General features: G+C 49.6%; 1 protein-coding gene across 20 annotated transcripts in view; it reads left to right on the forward strand.

Annotated features, from left to right (window-relative positions):
* Nucleotides 1–20,390, forward strand: part of HSPG2 (heparan sulfate proteoglycan 2) — a gene marked incomplete at its 3' end in the record, with an annotated part of 222,752 nt that overhangs the window by 138,980 nt on the left and 63,382 nt on the right. For 16 of the 20 annotated variants that reach the window (XM_077455956.1, XM_077455958.1, XM_077455973.1 and 13 more), the window contains 21 exon segments: nt 2,128–2,255; nt 2,355–2,441; nt 2,557–2,612; nt 3,617–3,684; nt 7,024–7,164; nt 7,287–7,469; nt 7,549–7,728; nt 9,233–9,351; nt 9,429–9,540; nt 9,639–9,752; nt 9,832–9,953; nt 10,164–10,250; nt 10,442–10,491; nt 14,064–14,155; nt 14,235–14,375; nt 14,510–14,701; nt 16,167–16,205; nt 18,777–18,881; nt 19,180–19,461; nt 19,679–19,768; nt 20,248–20,331. In XM_077455956.1, the coding sequence (XP_077312082.1) occupies nt 2,128–2,255; nt 2,355–2,441; nt 2,557–2,612; nt 3,617–3,684; nt 7,024–7,164; nt 7,287–7,469; nt 7,549–7,728; nt 9,233–9,351; nt 9,429–9,540; nt 9,639–9,752; nt 9,832–9,953; nt 10,164–10,250; nt 10,442–10,491; nt 14,064–14,155; nt 14,235–14,375; nt 14,510–14,701; nt 16,167–16,205; nt 18,777–18,881; nt 19,180–19,461; nt 19,679–19,768; nt 20,248–20,331 (2,472 nt within the window). 20 annotated transcript variants of the gene reach the window in all.

Raw genomic sequence — 20,390 nt, forward strand, 5'->3', positions numbered from 1 at the left:
CTGATCAGAGGCCAACTTTTTTGGTCATGCCCCTTCCACAGAAGCCGGCCCGGCTGCTGTACACATGGGGCAAATGATGGCCGGTTTCTATTGAACCGGCCAATGCCACCCGATATTCGGCCCTCGGTGTACTAGGCTTTAGTCCTATAATTCCTTTAAAGCCACTGTGGAGCAGAATTTGAAATCAAGCCTTGCGATGCATGCTGGGAAAGTGTCCATAGCTTGTGTCATCCATCCCACCATGGCTGTGGAACCCCAAGCCTCCACATGTTGGTTGATTTCTTGTTGCTAGAAGTCAGAAGCTTTGGGAACACCAGTCATGCCAATGTACAGGTCGGGTATTCTGTATGCTGTCCCTGGGGTGTATAGCACAGAGTCATGTGACACGAAACTGCAGTTCTACTCAACAATTCTTGTGAGGACCTTCAGAATGAAAGCTGTGAAGGTTCTCCTGTGGTTCTCCAGCCCATGGCATCGCTTGTAGTATTACATTCAACTGAACTTGTCCTGAAAAGTTTTGCTACTTCCAAGTGTCTTCCTCGGATCTAATGAGTACTGGAGCACAATATTTCCACCCACACGGAAAACGTCATCACCTTCTTACACACACCATGGTGTCCTATAAATCCGTACCTTCAGTTGTGGGACCCGGTGGGAATCAACAATTGCTCAAAACTGAATGGCGCCATAGTGATTGGATTATGAAAATAGAACAGGGTAGACATGTGCGTTTCGTTTCGTACGAATCTCAAATTCATACAAATTTCCCAAAATTCGTACGTTCGGAAGGATCCGAAATACGAATTGCCATGCGTCCGAATTCTGTACGCAATACGAACTTTTGTTTACGAATTTTGGATTTCGGATCAGTTGTCGTCGCATCGACGACTCAGTCATTATGCTTATTATGAGGGGCTCCCACCATCCCTGTGCTATGCTGACTTCCTCCTGGGGCTGCTTATTATGAGGGGCTCCCACCATCCCTGTGCTGTGCTGACTTCCTCCTGGGGCTGTACCTCTGCTGTGCTCATTATGAGGGGCTCCCACCATCCCTGTGCTGTGCTGACTTCCTCCTGGGGCTGTACCTCTGCTGTGCTCATTATGAGGGGCTCCCACCATCCCTGTGCTAAGCTCACTTCCTCCTGGGGCTGCTTACTATGAGGGGCTCCCACCATCCCTGTGCTGTGCTGACTTCCTCCTGGGGCTGTACCTCTGCTGTGCATATTATGAGGGGCTCCCACCATCCCTGTGCTATGCTGACTTCCTCCTGGGGCTGCTTATTATGAGGGGCTCCCACCATCCCCGTGCTGTGCTGACTTCCTCCTGGGGCTGTACCTCTGATGTGCTCATTATGAGGGGTTTCCACCATTCCTGTGCTGTACTGACATACTGAGCACAGCAGAGGTACAGCCCCAGGAGGAAGTCAGTATAGCACAGGGATGGTGGGAGCCCCTCATAATAAGCAGCCCCAGGAGGAGCAGGCGAAAACTGGACCAGCGGTGCATGGCAGACACTCTTTCTTCTCTCTTTCTCATCTAATGAAAATTCGTATTTCGGATAAAAACCAAAACTTCCATCAGCATCGACTGTCATATTGAGGTATATTTTTGCCTTTAAATTCATCGTAACGAACGTTCGTACAAATTAACGAACCTAACGGCAATTTGTATTTTGTACGAAACGGAATTTCAACACGAAATACGAATTACGAATTCATTTTAATACGAACCGTAACGGAACAGAACGAAACGAATTTATTGACGGCGCCCATGTCTAGAACAGGGACCTTTCCTCCTCTAATAATGTTCCTGGACAATCAGCATCTGCCTTGACACCTTCCATGGTGGTTGGTCTAGGTGGCTATGAATGGCGGGACGTGTTCCCGACGCTCATTAGAACTGAAGAAGACTTTTGGATGAGAAGTGAAACTTTTACAACATTGTATAAAAGGTCCAGTTGTAACCAGCTGCTATTGGCTGATGTTCTGATGGATTAGCTGCCTGTGAAGGTGCGTTGGGTGAACGTTCGTACTTGGTCGCGGTTTCGGCGTTGGCTGGTCAGTCGGAATGAAGCCGTCACAGGCGTGGGGGAAGCTCAGGGGTTCTGATTGTGTTTTCTTCTCTCTAGAACTGTCAGCACAACACGGAGGGGCCGCAGTGCAATAAATGTAAGGCGGGCTTCTTCGGAGATCCCACCAAGGGCACAGCCGATGCCTGCCGACCCTGTCCTTGCCCTCTCATGGACCCGACACGCAGGTGAGCCGCCATGCCATGCGTACCATTCAATGCGTTTATTAGGTGATGTTCTGATCTCTGACGGCTGTCTCTCTGCCCCTCCCCCCCCCCCCAATATAGGTACTCAGACACGTGTTTCCTGGACACCGATAGTCAGCCAACGTGCGATAACTGCGCGGAGGGTTACACCGGCCGGCGGTGTGAGAGGTAAGTCCAGCTCCTGTGTATTGCTTCATCTCTCCGGATATCTCATTCCGGTATCTGGCGTTTGAAGGCCACGCGGTACATGCGTTCTCTGATGATGGTGCGATTTTCATTCCAGGTGTGCCGTAGGATATGAAGGTGACCCAATGAGAGGGCGGTGTACGAAATCCAATGGTTAGTACTGACTCCTCCCCCTCTCTGGATACAACCAGCTTTCCCAACACACCTGCACTGTGTGCGGAGTTTAGGGCCACTTTTAGAAGTCACGGGGGCCCCGTACAGCGGTACTGATCCCCTTCCATCTACCTGGGTGTTCACTGCCCGCACCTTCTCATTTCCCACTCTGTCCTCTGCCCAGACAGGAGAGGGGATCCCACTGCGCATGCATCAGGAACCACACAGGCTGCCCAGTCTGGGAGTGCAGTGCACATGTGCAGGGAGTGTGGGGGGGGGGGGGGGGTGACAGGGAAGCTTGGCATGACGTCACCCCAGGGAGTGTGCCAGTGGGCATGATTGGTCAGGGCAACATATAACTGCCCTGGAGATTGTGAGGAGTACATGAAGACTGTTTGAGGGGCACCAAAGAGGCTGCCATCAGAGACCTTGGGGCCCCCTGCTGGCCCATTACAGGAGGACTGCGGGTACCCCCCCTATAGGCGGCCCTGGTGGACTTTACCGCCGCTGCTCCTTCATAACTTTCATTGAGGAAAACAAGTCTAGAAATGTTATGTGATCCTCATCTGCCCCCCGAAATGTGTCCCCTCTGCCATATTACCTTCTAAAATAGGGCAAAGATTGTAAATGTTCTCTGTACAATGACCCCCGGGGGGCGCTGTGTGTACAGTGTACAGCCCATCCCCCCGCACAGCGCAGGAAGTCAGCTCAGTGACATCCCCTGCAGGGATTTCCTTGTATTGTAGTAAAGATGAAAGGGATGTAGAGGGTTCTGGTAACACTGAGATTATTGGGGGGAGGGGGGAGGGGGGATAACGGTGGAATTTACAGATAAGGGGAAAATCCTCACCATGAAAATATCATTTCATAAAACATTATTCTGAAGAAAGGAAATAAACCCTTGGAGGGTCCGGAGTTCACATGTTGGGGGTCCTTCTTCTGTCTCATTCATTTGTGGAGTATTTTCCTTATTTTGTGTTCTGATCTCTGTGTGCGTCCCGCAGCAGCCGATACGGGGATATGTGATGATCGGGGCAGCGCCGTCTCCTCGCCCAATGCCTGTGTATGTAAGGTGAGTCCGCCCTCGGGGGCTTCCGGCAGCGCCCCCCAGCTGTCACCTGATGAAATACCAGATAGATTTATTACAATGTATCCGATTACCGTCACATTTCTCTTCCAGCCATTCCCAGGATCCCCCTGCCCCTCCCCCATGTCCCTGCTCCTCCCCCTGGTCCTACCCTGCCCCTCTGCTCCTCCCTCTGCTCCTCCCCATGTCCCTGCCCCTCCCCCTGGTCCTACCCTGCTCCTCTGCTCCTCCCTCTGCCCCTCCCTCATGTCCCTGCTCCTCCCCCCTGTTCCTCCCCTGCTTCTCCTCTGCTCCTCCCCCTGCTCCTCCCCATGTCCCTGCTCCTCCCCCTGGTCCTCCCCTGCCCCTCTGCTCCTCCCTCTGCCCCTCCCCCTCTCTCCCTCTGCTCCTCCCTCTGCTCCTCCCCCTGCTCCTGTACCGGACTCATAGTCTCTACCATAGGAGAGTCCAATGAGGGATGTCCCCACCTATCTTCTTAGATCAGGTTCTGGAGGAGGGGCTCCCAACCGCCCAACAGGTCACGTCTTCAGGATTTCCTTCCCCTTCCACAAGTGCTTTATATCCCATCTTATTCCTAAAACGTGGCCTGTTGGGTACCCGAGGACTGAGGTTGGGAACCAGAAGTCTAGCGGAGTGGTTTCCAAACTGTGACCCTTCATTTATCCGGCCCTTGGGGCACTTCCTCCCCTTCTGACACGAGGCATCGTTCCTTCCCTGACCCCAATGATGGGGCACTATTCCTCCCACTGACACCAATGATGGGGACCTATTCCTCCCACTGACACCAATGATGGGGCACTATTCCTCCCACTGACACCAATGATGGGGACCTATTCCTCCCACTGACACCAATGATGGGGCACTATTCCTCCCACTGACACCAATGATGGGGCACTATTCCTCCCACTGACACCAATGATGGGACACTATTCCTCCCACTGATACCAATGATGGGGCACTATTCCTCCCACTGACACCAATGATGGGGCACTATTCCTCCCACTGACACCAATGATGGGACACTATTCCTCCCACTGACACCAATGATGGGGCACTATTCCTCCCACTGACACCAATGATGGGGCACTATTCCTCCCACTGACACCAATGATGGGGCACTATTCCTCCCACTGACACCAATGATGGGGCACTATTCCTTTCACTGACACCAATGATGGGGCACTATTCCTCCCACTGACACCAATGATGGGGCACTATTCCTCCCACTGACACCAATGATGGGACACTATTCCTCCCACTGACACCAATGATGGGGACCTATTCCTCCCACTGACACCAATGATGGGGCACTATTCCTCCCACTGACACCAATGATGGGGACCTATTCCTCCCACTGACACCAATGATGGGGCACTATTCCTCCCACTGACACCAATGATGGGACACTATTCCTCCCACTGACACCAATGATGGGGCACTATTCCTCCCACTGACACCAATGATGGGGCACTATTCCTCCCACTGACACCAATGATGGGGCACTATTCCTCCCACTGACACCAATGATGGGGCACTATTCCTCCCACTGACACCAATGATGGGGCACTATTCCTCCCACTGACACCAATGATGGGGCACTATTCCTCCCACTGACACCAATGATGGGACACTATTCCTCCCACTGATACCAATGATGGGACACTATTCCTCCCACTGATACCAATGATGGGACACTATTCCTCCCACTGATACCAATGATGGGGCACTATTCCTCCCACTGATACCAATGATGGGGCACTATTCCTCCCACTGATACCAATGATGGGGCACTATTCCTCCCACTGATACCAATGATGGGACACTATTCCTCCCACTGACACCAATGATGGGACACTATTCCTCCCACTGACACCAATGATGGGGCACTATTCCTCCCACTGATACCAATGATGGGGCACTATTCCTCCCACTGACACCAATGATGGGGCACTATTCCTCCCACTGATACCAATGATGGGGCACTATTCCTCCCACTGACACCAATGATGGGGCACTATTCCTCCCACTGACACCAATGATGGGGCACTATTCCTCCCACTGACACCAATGATGGGGCACTATTCCTCCCACTGACACCAATGATGGGGCACTATTCCTCCCACTGACACCAATGATGGGGCACTATTCCTCCCACTGACACCAAGGATGGGGCACTATTCCTCCCACTGATACCAATGATGGGGCACTATTCCTCCCACTGACACCAATGATGGGGCACTATTCCTCCCACTGACACCAGTGATGGGGCACTATTCCTCCCACTGACACCAATGATGGGACACTATTCCTCCCACTGATACCAATGATGGGGCACTATTCCTCCCACTGATACCAATAATGGGGCACTATTCCTCCCACTGACACCAGTGATGGGGCACTATTCCTCCCACTGAAACCAATGATGGGGCACTATTCCTCCCACTGACACCAATGATGGGGCACTATTCCCCCCACTGACACCAATGATGGGGCAATATTCCCCCCACTGACACCAATGATGGGGCACTATTCCCCCCACTGACACCAATGATGGGGCACTATTCCTCCCACTGACACCAATGATGGGGAACTTTTCCTCCCACTGACACCAATGATGGGGCACTATTCCCCCCACTGATACCAATGATGGGGCAATATTCCCCCCACTGACACCAATGATGGGGCACTATTCCTCCCACTGATACCAATGATGGGGCACTATTCCCCCCACTGATACCAATGATGGGGCACTATTCCTCCCACTGATACTAATGATGGGGGCACTATTCCTCCTGTCGACACCAATGATGGGGCACTATTCCTCCCACTGACACCAATGATGGGGCACTATTCCCCCCACTGACACCAATGATGGGGCACTATTCCTCCCACTGACACCAATGATGGGACACTATTCCTCCCACTGATACCAATGATGGGACACTATTCCTCCCACTGACACCAATGATGGGGCACTATTCCTCCCACTGACACCAATGATGGGGCACTATTCCCCCCACTGATACCAATGATGGGGCACTATTCCTCCCACTGATACTAATGATGGGGCACCACCAGTGATATGTAATTTTTCTACCTCCACTGGCTACCAAACTTGAGGCATTGTTTTTTTACTTTTGTTCTCTTTGTACGATTAGAGAGATTTATCTTCACTTCCTGTTCTGGAGACACAACAGGAAGTGAGAGGAAATCTCTCTAAGGTGAGGGAATACCCCTCTTATACTGGGGTCACCAGAATGGGTGTCCCCATAGGAGATTTCCCCTCTGTTCCTGTTTTGGTGACTCTGTATTTCCTTTTTTCAGCCTCACGTCTCAGGGAATTTGTGTAACGAATGTAAAAGCGGAACTTTCTACCTCAGTGAGCGGAATCCGGACGGCTGCTTGAAGTGCTTCTGTATGGGGGTGACACGGCAATGTTCCAGCTCCTACTGGAACCGGGACCAGGTACTGCTTGCCCATAGGTCCAAGTCCAGGGGAGCAGATATATTGGGGTACACACGGCGGGGGGGGTCACCTGTGCCCTGGCCATTGCATCCATTAATTGTGTGTTTTCCAATGTTTTAAAGGTGCGCGCTACCTATGACAGCCATGAGAGGGCGCCGTTCTCCATCTCGAATGCCGCCAGCACACGCACAATCAGCGAGGGCATCAGTGTGACGGGACCCTCAGAGCTGGCATTCAGCAACTTCAACAATATCCCCCAAGACATCTACTTCTGGGTGCTGCCGGAGCGCTTCAAGGGAGACAAGGTACAGCTCCTGCGGGCAGCGAGACGGGCACCAATGGTGGTGATGGCGGGAAGATTCACAGGGTGACGTTGTCTTCCAGGTCACATCCTATGGAGGGGAACTGCGCTACACCATCACCTATGAGGCCTCCTATGGGGCCCGGGCTCTGGACACCCAGCCTCACGTCGTTCTTCAGGGCAATGGGATCTTCCTGGAACATTATGCCGATATCCGAGCTTCTCCTGGATTCCCCATCACAGTCACCATTCCCTTCCGAGAGGTAAGACCCCCCCATGGGGGAGGGGGGCCCACAAGTCCATTTAGACGAAGGTAACCAGCTGGGATCCGGGGAGGGGGCACGATGGAGGAAGACGCGTCATTATGGACATGGGGTCAAGTCCTGGGGAAAAAAGTGTGGGAACTCACACCCAAGATCCACTCCTGCACAAAAGAAAAAAAAAAAATAGGACATCGGGGCACATCAGGGCATGGGGCATATCAGGGCATGGGACACATCAGGCCACATGGCACATCAGGGCATGGGGCATATCAGGCCACATGGCACATCAGGGCATGGGGCACATTATGGCACATCAGGGCACATTATGGGGCACGGGACACATCAGGGCATGGGGCACATTATGGCACATCAGGGCACATAGCACATAAGGGCATGGGGCACATCAGGCCACATGGCACATCAGGGTATGGGGGAAATGTTGGGACATTATGGCACATCAGGGCACATTATGGGGCACATAGCACATCAGGGCACATTATGGCACATTATGGGGCACATAGCACATAAGGGCACATAGCACATAAGGGCACGGGGCACATCAGGCCACATGGCACATCAGGGCACAGTGGGGCACATAGGACATCAGGGCAGGGGGCACATTATGGCACATTATGGGGCACATAGCACATAAGGGCACGGGGCACATCAGGCCACATGGCACATCAGGGCACATGGCACATCAGGGCACATTATGGGGCACAGTGGGGCACATAGGACATCAGGGCAGGGGGCACATTATGGCATGGGGCACATCAGGCCACATAATGGGGCACATAGGACATCAGGGCAGGAGGCACATTACGGCATGGGGCACATCAGGGCACATAATGGGGCACAGTGGGGCACATAGGACATCAGGGGGCACATTTGGGCTTGGGGCACATTGTCATCTTACTAGCCAGTATCCAGAGTAGCGCAGGAAGCGTTTGGCTGTAGTAAGCTCTCCCTCACTTCACACAGCACTGTTCGCTCCTCGGCGGCCCCCCCTCTCTTCTCGTCTATCCCCATTGGCTAGTGACATCATCTGGGATAGACCATAGACGAGAAGAGAGGGGAGGCCACCGGGGAGTGAACAGCGCTGTGTGAAGTGAGGGAGAGCTCACTACAGCCAAACGCTTCCTGCGCTACTCTGCATACATCTCATTCAGGCGGCTCAAGTCCTGCAAAGGGAACGGCGTTCCCGCTGTGATAATAGTGCAGGAACGGCGTTCCCGCTGTGATAATAGTGCAGGAACGGCGTTCCCGCTGTGATAATAGTGCAGGAACGGCGTTCTCGCTGTGATAATAGTGCAGGAACGGCGTTCCCACGCGTTCCCGCAGGACTCGAGCCCTGATTATGGGATCCTGGCTCCCTCAGCAGTTTTAGGGTCAGCGTTGTGCGGGAAGATCCAGAGGTCATTTCTGGGTGACGTGGAATTTGGGCGTTTTTAGGGACGGCACATCTCTCGTCCTTTAGCGATCTCACAATTTCTATCCATGGCAGCGTTTCTGGAGGAGGGCGGATGGCCAGGAAGCGACACGCGAGCACCTGCTAATGTCACTGGCAGACATCGACGTTCTGATGATCCGGGCGTCCTACGCGGAGAGGATGGTGGAAAGTCGGTAAGTAGCCGGTGTCATTGTACGGTGTGGATGAAATGCTGTGCTTCGCTGTGTATTCACTCCCTGTCTCCTCGCAGAATCTCCAACATCTATATGGACATCGCCGTTCCTCACTCTACAGGCCTGCAGCAGGCGGTGGAGGTGGAGGACTGCTCCTGCCCCATCGGCTACACCGGGCCGTCATGTCAGGTGGGTGGGAATGTTGGACAGGCCCAATAATGTTTCTGTACCGCTGACCTCAGACCAGACAGTAATGTCTTCTTCATGTCTGGATTTTCTGCCTGCAGGACTGTGACATTGGCTACACACGATCCACCAGCGGTCTGTATCTGGGCACATGCGAGCGCTGCCAGTGCAGTGGCCACTCCACGGAGTGTGACGGGGAGAGCGGAGAATGTCTGGTAGGTTGTAATTCTATCGCTTTTCTGCATGTCACTCGTTGTATCTCTATGAGCTGATCGGTGATCATTTGTCTTCCAGAATTGCCAGCACAACACCGAGGGGCCCAAGTGTGACCGCTGCAGAGCGGGCTTCTATGGAGACCCAAGGCGAGGAAGTCCTGGAGATTGCCAGCCTTGCCCATGCCGGGGCACATCCAGCCAGTAAGTTGGGCTGTTCTATGGCGTTTAGGCTGTCCGCGTTCTTCTCCTCTTTTCTCTGAAAATGGCCTCCAGGAACCGATGGGTTCCTAAAACTAACAATCCCGACTGCCCTCCCTTCCGTTTGTATATATAAGGCCCATTGGGACCATATAGAAGTTGTCTCCTCCTCTGATGAGGGTCCATCAATTGGTCTTCTGTGTCTGTGTCCAGGTTCTATGGAACGTGCTTCTTGGACTCCGATGGTCAACCAACATGTGACTCCTGTCCCTCTGGTTACATTGGACGCCAGTGTGAAAGGTAATCGCCATCCACTGAAATGTTGTCTTTTAAACCCGAGAGAAATCATGGAGGCTGCAGGAGAAAAAACTTGTCACTGATATTTACAGGAACCGACCTTTGGTGTCATGTCACCCAATTAGCAAGATAACCGCAACACATTACTCATCCTGATGGTTTTTTGTGACAGTTCAAAATCTTTCTAATTCTAGGTGTGCGCCAGGCTACCTGGGAGATCCATCTCAAGGACAACCCTGTACAGGTATGACCCTGGTTCCATATATCCCCCTGTACAGGTATGACCCTGGTTCCATATATCCCCCTGTACAGGTATGACCCTGATTCCATATATCCCCCTCTACAGGTATGACCCTGATTCCATATATCCCCCTCTACAGGTATGACCCTGATTCCATATATCCCCCTGTATAGGTATGACCCTGATTCCATATATCCCCCTGTACAGGTATGACCCTGATTCCATATATCCCCCTGTACAGGTATGACCCTGATTCCATATATCCCCCTGTACAGGTATGACCCTGATTCCATATATCCCCCTGTACAGGTATGACCCTGATTCCATATATCCCCCTGTATAGGTATGACCCTGGTTCCATATATCCCCCTCTACAGGTATGACCCTGATTCCATATATCCCCCTGTACAGGTATGACCCTGATTCCATATATCCTCCTGTACAGGTATGACCCTGGTTCTATATATCCCCCTGTACAGGTATGACCCTGGTTCCATATATCCCCCTGTACAGGTATGACCCTGGTTCCATATATCCCCCTGTACAGGTATGAGCCTGATTCCATATATCCCCCTGCACAGGTATGACCCTGGTTCCATATATCCCCCTGCACAGGTATGACCCTGGGTCTATATATCCCCCTGTACAGGTATGAGCCTGATTCCATATATCCCCCTGCACAGGTATGACCCTGGTTCCATATATCCCCCTGCACAAGTATGACCCTGGTTCCATATATCCCCCTGTACAGGTATGACCTTGATTCCATATATCCCCCTGTACAGGTATGACCCTGGTTCCATATATCCCCCTGCACAAGTATGACCCTGGTTCCATATATCCCCCTGTACAGGTATGACCCTGATTCCATATATCCCCCTGTACAGGTATGACCCTGATTCCATATATCCCCCTGTACACGTATGATCCTAGCTCCATATATCCCCCTGTACATGTATGATCCTAGCTCCATATATCCCCCTGTACATGTATGATCCTGCCTCCATATATCCCCCTGTGCAGGTATGATCCTGCCTCCATATATCCCCCTGTACAGGTATGACCCTGATTCCATATATCCCCCTGTATACGTATGATCCTAGCTCCATATATTCCCCTGTACATGTATGATCCTGGCTCCATATATCCCCCTGTACATGTATGATCCTGAGGAAAAAAGAGGATAAAACTGCGCTACGGGAAAACCAATAATATTGAACGGAAGCTGCAATTCAAATGTACACCAAAAATACACCAAACAGAAATAGAAAGAAAAAAGAACTGCGCTAACCACAAATACCCAATACGATTAGGGTATATAGAAGTGCCAGACCCACACTGTGGGTCTTAGTATCTGATGTCTCTAAGACCACCTCCAAAGTATAGTGTAAACCATATACAGATAAATGCAGTTGAATACAAAAACAAACCATAAATACGTGTCAAATAATGTGAATTCCCCAAACACAGTATAAGTATATCAAACTCTGTGTATGAACCCCTAAACCATAAAAATGAGAATACGAAAAAAATATTTGCTATTAAGCATAAATGGGCTATCAAAAGAATATATATTTGTGTTTAGAGACACTCTATATAATGTCCATATAGTCATGTGTCAAAATTAATAATAATAGAATGTCCGTATAGTAAACAAACACCAGTGAAGCAAAAATTCAAATGAGGTACGGCAGTGAAGAAAAGTTCCAAACAGCTGAATTACAGATGCATGAATTAAAAATCTTCTCCAAAGATGTGGTGTGCTTATCCCATCACCGAATGAATGAATTGGCTCCTTACCAGATCCAAGCGACCCCCCGTTACAGAGGGTCACCACAAGCAGCAGCAGTCAAAGGGTATCCGGATAACACTTCCTCCTCAGGTGATCACGAATCTTCCACGCGATAGGGTTATGGCTGTCACTCACTCCCAACTCGACGTGGTATCACATAAGGAAAAACATAGGCTCCAGATAGTGTAAAACCAAATGACTTTAATTTTTTAAAAGCGAACGTAAACACTTACATAAAAGACTTTAAAAGCAGGTTCAAAACAGAGACGTGCACCGGCCGGATACACGCCAACGCAGAGACCAACCCGTCCTTCCTGGTCCGTTTTTGTGGACCAGGAAGGACGGGTTGGTCTCTGCGTTGGCGTGTATCCGGCCGGTGCACGTCTCTGTTTTGAACCTGCTTTTAAAGTCTTTTATGTAAGTGTTTACGTTCGCTTTTAAAAAATTAAAGTCATTTGGTTTTACACTATCTGGAGCCTATGTTTTTCCTTATGTGATACCACGTCGAGTTGGGAGTGAGTGACAGCCATAACCCTATCGCGTGGAAGATTCGTGATCACCTGAGGAGGAAGTGTTATCCGGATACCCTTTGACTGCTGCTGCTTGTGGTGACCCTCTGTAACGGGGGGTCGCTTGGATCTGGTAAGGAGCCAATTCATTCATTCGGTGATGGGATAAGCACACCACATCTTTGGAGAAGATTTTTAATTCATGCATCTGTAATTCAGCTGTTTGGAACTTTTCTTCACTGCCGTACCTCATTTGAATTTTTGCTTCACTGGTGTTTGTTTACTATACGGACATTCTATTATTATTAATTTTGACACATGACTATATGGACATTATATAGAGTGTCTCTAAACACAAATATATATTCTTTTGATAGCCCATTTATGCTTAATAGCAAATATTTTTTTCGTATTCTCATTTTTATGGTTTAGGGGTTCATACACAGAGTTTGATATACTTATACTGTGTTTGGGGAATTCACATTATTTGACACGTATTTATGGTTTGTTTTTGTATTCAACTGCATTTATCTGTATATGGTTTACACTATACTTTGGAGGTGGTCTTAGAGACATCAGATACTAAGACCCACAGTGTGGGTCTGGCACTTCTATATACATGTATGATCCTGCCTCCATATATCCCCCTGCACAGGTATGACCCTGATTCCATATATCCCCCTGCACAGGTATGACCCTGGTTCTATATATTCCCCTGCACAGGTATGACCCTGGTTCCATATATCCCCCTGTACAGGTATGACCCTGATTCCATATATCCCCCTGTATACGTATGATCCTGCCTTCATATATTCCCCTGTACATGTATGATCCTGGCTCCATATATCCCCCTGTACATGTATGATCCTAGCTCCATATATCCCCCTGTACATGTATGTTCCTGCCTCCATATATCCCCCTGTACATGTATGATCCTGCCTCCATATATCCCCCTGTACATGTATGATCCTGCCTCCATATATCCCCTGTACAGGTATGATCCTGGCTCTATACTGTATTACAATGTCACTCTGAGGGGCCCCCTTATACAACTTACTGAAATAATTAGCGGCTGATGGAAATGATCATGTTTGGTAACAAAACAAGAACTTTAGAGACTTTGAGTGCCAAATGGGTTTCGTCCTGGTCAAAATATGTAAAAGATGGACAAATTGATGATATTGGGATTGGAACCTTGGATAAACCGGCACTGATGCTTCCAATTGGAGAATGGCTGAATATCCATCTTCACCTTTGTCTCTGTTTGCCATCAGGTCCCGGCCCCGGCCCCATCCCCAGCTGCCAGTGTGATCTGCGGGGCAGCATCAGTAACACATGTGACGCCCGCCGCCAGTGCCCTTGTAAGGTAAGAGTGAGCGCCTTTGCCGGAATCCCGCTCCTGCTGTCACATGACCGGGCCTCACCCCTCTCTCTATTTCCTCCAGGCTCATGTAGAAGGTCTGTCGTGCAGCACCTGTCGTCCAAACCACTTCTACCTCAACGTGGACAACCCAGATGGCTGCCTGCCCTGCTTCTGTATGGGGGTCACCCAGCAATGTACCAGCTCCAGCTACCACAGAGAACTGGTGAGACGGTGACACCACATGCTTGTTTATAGTGTATATATTGTATATACCTGGACTGTGCTTACTTATAGTTTTTGTGAAGGGTGCCAAGTCATGGATGTGATCTTCATCTTCTTCTTCTTCTTGTATTCCAGATCATCACTCCATTCCTACCCGGAAATGTCCAGAACTTTGCCCTGATGAACCGTCAGCGCAGTACCCGTATAACAACCGGACTCACAGTGGAGATGTCCACTCATGGGCCACAACTCTCCTATAGTCAATTTGACCAACTGGGCCAGGAGTCCTTCTACTGGCAGCTACCAGAGAACTACCTGGGGGATAAGGTAACCCACCATGGACAGGGGTCACCCTGGGCAGTATACAGGGACTATGCCCCCACCTCAGATAACCACAGTGACCAAAGTGTGGTATTAGTAAATGGAGACCGGTTCTTGGCTGCAGTCTATAGCTTGTCCTCATGCGACCATGAATGGCCAATATCGATCATCATCAGCAATGATGGAGATGTTGTGCCGCTGTGCCGATCATCACGGTGTCCGTGTGTCTGGACAGGCTGTTAGCCGGTAATGAGCAGCGGAATTGTCTGTGTGGGTGATGAGTTTGTGAACACCTTTCTATTGACTTCTATAAGAAGAGATAACCAGGATTGCTGCAGGCTGTCCTCATGGTGGACCCAATAATAGTCACTTAATGGGTCTCATTGATGGTGGACAATTTTCCATATGAAATCTCCCTTCTTATCCATATTCATCAACCAAATCCCAACTCTTCCCTACAGACATGGGTTGGATCTGGTTGTTGAGATACAATATGGAAGGATCGTTTGAGAAACCGAATGTTCTGTAGTTTTATGATGAATCTGTTATGTAATTTAGTTGTTTTATGACATTATTTTGCCTATATTACAGTATATTTGATCTTCACCTTCTGTGGGACTATGAATCTCCAGCATGCCCCGGCAGTGTGTAGCATTATTAGATCTGTATCCTTATCATTAGATAAATGGTTCTCATATGGAGGGCAGACACATTGAGGTTGTGTCATTGGTTGGGTTTTACGGGGGGGGCGGCACCGGCTCTGCTCCCCGGACTGGCCATGTTGTCCAACTTGTGTCTGAGCTCCATCCATACCCAACAGTAAGAGAAGCCTCCAGACGTGGCAGACGGAACTCGCAGGGTGTAGGAACTGAAGACACAACCTGACCATTGACGTTCGGTGCTGAGATGTTAGTTCATCGGTTATTGTCTAGATTTTTCTGCCTTTAAAGGGAACCTGTCACAAAACAAGGCCATTCAAGCTGAGCATATGATGGACCATTGCAGAATCAAAGGTACTACCCAAGGTGTGGATGACCACACTGTGTCCTGCCTTCCAAACCTCCCTATTGGACACCCTAGAAATATCCAACCTGGCTGATCAATAGGGATGGGAGAGGACACGCCAAACTTTTACAGGAACCTATAATGTCCGCTGCCTCTGTCTCCAGATCTGCGGATCAGTTTGACACGAGGTATAACGGATGGTGACCGCCATCGATTCGATTGTTTGGGTTTGTGACCGGTTCACTTTAAATGTAATATGTCCATTAGGTGTCAGTTTGTATTGTGAATTGAATATAGAGCAGAATATGGCCTTGGCTATGATACCGTATATGAAGAAGGCTCAGTGGATCTCTTGGTAACACTGTGGTTTTCATGCTATCACTGACTGTATGTTTCTGAAAGTTTCTTCTCACTGTTGTCTGGTTTTGAGTATTCTATCTCTTTCTGTTGCCACTCTGCCCTGCAGCGGGAGACGTACTTTGCACGGATGCGTCGGGCCCATAAGGTAGTGTGTGGGTTGGATGGATGTGCAGTGATGGCTTCATTCATTGCAGTGACTGCTTAACAATCTGCCCTAACATTGTGGCTTCTGTAGTTTGGTATTGTTACTAAATCCATTTATAGTTTGGTTTGATGTGACTCTCGCCAGCTCTCCATTGTTTATTGTGGATAAAGATGGCCGTCTTTATACTGGGCAGTTCTCAATGAGCGTGCTTTGCCTGGCCAAATTCTGTGTGCAGAGAATCTTGTTAGAATTCCATCCAAAAATGTATTGGTGTCACAGGACGGGGCAAGGCTGGGGCTCGAGTCTGTGGTCCTTCAAGCCATGAGATGGTCCTCTTGTCCTATCAGTGCAGCATACTGAGTGCCATTATGTGGTCCTCTTGTCCTATCAGTGCAGCATACTGAGTGTCATTAGGTGGTCCTCTTGTCCTATCAGTGCAGCATGCTGAGTGCCATTATGTGGTCCTCTTGTCCTATCAGTGCAGCATACTGAGTGTCATTAGGTGGTCCTCTTGTCCTATCAGTGCACCATACTGAGTGCCATTGGGTGGTCATCTTGTCCTATCAGTGCACCATACTGAGTGTCATTGGGTGGTCCTCTTGTCCTATCAGTGCAGCATGCTGAGTGCCATTATGTGGTCCTCTTGTCCTATCAGTGCAGCATACTGAGTGTCATTGGGTGGTCATCTTGTCCTATCAGTGCACCATACTGAGTGTCATTGGGTGGTCATCTTGTCCTATCAGTGCACCATACTGAGTGTCATTGGGTGGTCCTCTTGTCCTATCAGTGCAGCATGCTGAGTGCCATTGGGTGGTCCTCTTGTCCTATTAGTGCAGCATGCTGAGTGTCATTAGGTGGTCCTCTTGTCCTATCAGTGCAGCATGCTGAGTGTCATTGGGTGGTCCTCTTGTCCTATCAGTGCACCATACTGAGTGTCATTAGGTGGTCATCTTGTCCTATCAGTGCACCATACTGAGTGCCATTGGGTGGTCCTCTTGTCCTATCAGTGCACCATACTGAGTGTCATTAGGTGGTCATCTTGTCCTATCAGTGCACCATACTGAGTGTCATTAGGTGGTCATCTTGTCCTATCAGTGCACCATACTGAGTGTCATTGGGTGGTCCTCTTGTCCTATCAGTGCACCATACTGAGTGTCATTAGGTGGTCATCTTGTCCTATCAGTGCACCATACTGAGTGTCATTGGGTGGTCCTCTTGTCCTATCAGTGCACCATACTGAGTGTCATTGGGTGGTCCTCTTGTCCTATCAGTGCTGCATGCTGAGTGTCATTAGGTGGTCCTCTTGTCCTATCAGTGCAGCATGCTGAGTGTCATTGGGTGGTCCTCTTGTCCTATCAGTGCAGCATGCTGAGTGCCATTGGGTGGTCCTCTTGTCCTATCAGTGCACCATACTGAGTGTCATTGGGTGGTCCTCTTGTCCTATCAGTGCAGCATGCTGAGTGTCATTAGGTGGTCATCTTGTCCTATCAGTGCAGCATATTGAGTGTCATTAGGTGGTCCTCTTGTCCTATCAGTGCAGCATGCTGAGTGCCATTGGGTGGTCCTCTTGTCCTATCAGTGCAGCATGCTGAGTGCCATTGGGTGGTCCTCTTGTCCTATCAGTGCAGCATGCTGAGTGCCATTGGGTGGTCATCTTGTCCTATCAGTGCAGCATGCTGAGTGCCATTGGGTGGTCCTCTTGTCCTATCAGTGCAGCATGCTGAGTGCCATTGGGTGGTCCTCTTGTCCTATCAGTGCTGCATGCTGAGTGTCATTAGGTGGTCCTCTTGTCCTATCAGTGCAGCATGCTGAGTGCCATTGGGTGGTCCTCTTGTCCTATCAGTGCAGCATGCTGAGTGCCATTGGGTGGTCCTCTTGTCCTATCAGTGCAGCATGCTGAGTGTTATTAGGTGGTCATCTTGTCCTATCAGTGCAGCATATTGAGTGTCATTAGGTGGTCCTCTTGTCCTATCAGTGCAGCATGCTGAGTGCCATTGGGTGGTCCTCTTGTCCTATCAGTGCACCATACTGAGTGTCATTAGGTGGTCATCTTGTCCTATCAGTGCAGCATATTGAGTGTCATTAGGTGGTCCTCTTGTCCTATCAGTGCAGCATGCTGAGTGCCATTGGGTGGTCCTCTTGTCCTATCAGTGCAGCACGCTGAGTGCCATTGGGTGGTCATCTTGTCCTATCAATGCAGCATGCTGAGTGCCATTGGGTGGTCCTCTTGTCCTATCAGTGCAGCATGCTGAGTGTCATTGGGTGGTCCTCTTGTCCTATCAGTGCAGCATGCTGAGTGCCATTGGGTGGTCCTCTTGTCCTATCAGTGCAGCATGCTGAGTGCCATTGGGTGGTCCTCTTGTCCTATCAGTGCAGCATGCTGAGTGTCATTGGGTGGTCATCTTGTCCTATCAGTGCACCATACTGAGTGCCATTGGGTGGTCCTCTTGTCCTATCAGTGCAGCATGCTGAGTGCCATTGGGTGGTCCTCTTGTCCTATCAGTGCCGCATGCCTTTGGGTGGTCATCAGAGTGATAGGGGCAGATAAACGCATTGTTCTTGTACATGCAGCTAAATGACTCATCGCTGACAGAAGAGGAAATGCGTAAGAGAGTTGCTACTGGAGACCTACAGGAGCGTTTGAGTCCTCGCTCTAGATCCCGGCGCCAGGCCCAGGTACTTGATTGGCCCAATGTTTCCTTCGCCATGTCCCTGCCTCATAGCCCTACAAACAAGCAGCGTGACACACCAGTGTCACTGACCTTATTCATAGTGGATGTGACGTCCTACAATATAGTCTATCATTTCATTCTCTGTGTCCCACTTCTAATATCTATAGTCCTTTCTCTTCCCTCCCTCCCAGTATTTCCCTCCTCCTCAGTTTTCTCTTATTTTTCTGCCTCTTTCATTCTTGTGTCGTTTTCTTCTTGTCTGTCCTTATTCTCTCTTTCCCCGCAATGGAACTCATCTTCAGATGGATAAGACGCAGGAAAAGGTTGACGGTGAAATCTGGAGCCTCTTGTCGAGTTTTTCTTCTGGTCGCTCCCATCAGCCCCCAACGTCTCGGCCCACCAGCAATACCAATGTGTCTGATGGAGGTTCTCTTCTTCCCTCGTCTTTGCACGGACCTCCAAGTCCATCGTCTGCTTCTCATCAAAGTCATCAAAAACAACCAAAAGTAAAGTTTAGGTCAGCCAGCCGTACCTTTCCACCTGTCGGTGCTCCCGGACACAACCCAAGGAGGTCTATGAATGAGGTATTCTGCTTCCTGCCCGCCTAGCATGGTCCCATTCGTCTGCCGGGGTAGATATTGTAGATATCTAAATCTTGGATAATAGAGTCCTTCCTTGGTTTTTTCTGTGTTCAGGCTGAGATTGCTTGATCTTTCAGGGTTTGTGGGTTTAGCAATGTCCCTTTGTTGGGGTTTAGTCACAACCAGATACCCCCATAATGCTCTATTTCAATACCCCAAGGCTCTGAGCGGAGATTCCCCTCGGTCATCTGGCCAGGATTCCAGCAACGTCCTCTATTCTCGAACGCCAGGATTAAAGGGGGCTGAGAAGGTATTTACAGAGCTTGGTGTGCGTTCATTGCATGAGGTCTGCATGACATATGGAGTTCATCTAGGACAGGACAACGCCATCTAGAATTCTGGCCTTGCAGTGCCGGGGTCCTACTTTATTATTTACATTCACTGATGCTTTCTGCATAGAGTTTTCCTCCTAGGTTTGTATTGGACTGGGACAATAAGTACCTTGGGCAGTCCAAGGTGGGGACCCATTCTTCACCTATCTATTTAGAAAGGATGAAGTAAAAGCCCCTTTATTGTCTACTAGCTGGTTTGTATTTGAAGGAAGAAAACCCGCTCCAGGTGCCTGTTTCCTGATGATCTCCCCCCTCTCCGGGCATGGGCGCGGATCATTATATTTCATTCTGTGATGTGGTCATCTTTTTGTTTTCTGTTTGGCAAAGCTGGTTTGCTGCATGTTTCTCTTTCTTAATTCTTCTGCATTCGTCTTTTTATTGCCTCCTCTTTTCGTAGTTCACACTGGTCTACAAGGGCTTCTCCCTGATCCCCGAAGGGGTTTTCTACTGGTCCTTGCCTAAAGATTTCCTTGGGGATAAGGTAATGGAATACAAGACACTAAAGTATAATTTATGTCTTCAAGAGGTATAGTCTTCTAA

The sequence above is a fragment of the Lithobates pipiens genome, unplaced genomic scaffold, assembly GCF_037356315.1.
Source record: "Lithobates pipiens isolate NorthernLeopardFrog02 unplaced genomic scaffold, aLitPip1_a1.2 Scaffold_27, whole genome shotgun sequence".
Lineage (NCBI taxonomy): Eukaryota > Metazoa > Chordata > Amphibia > Anura > Ranidae > Lithobates > Lithobates pipiens.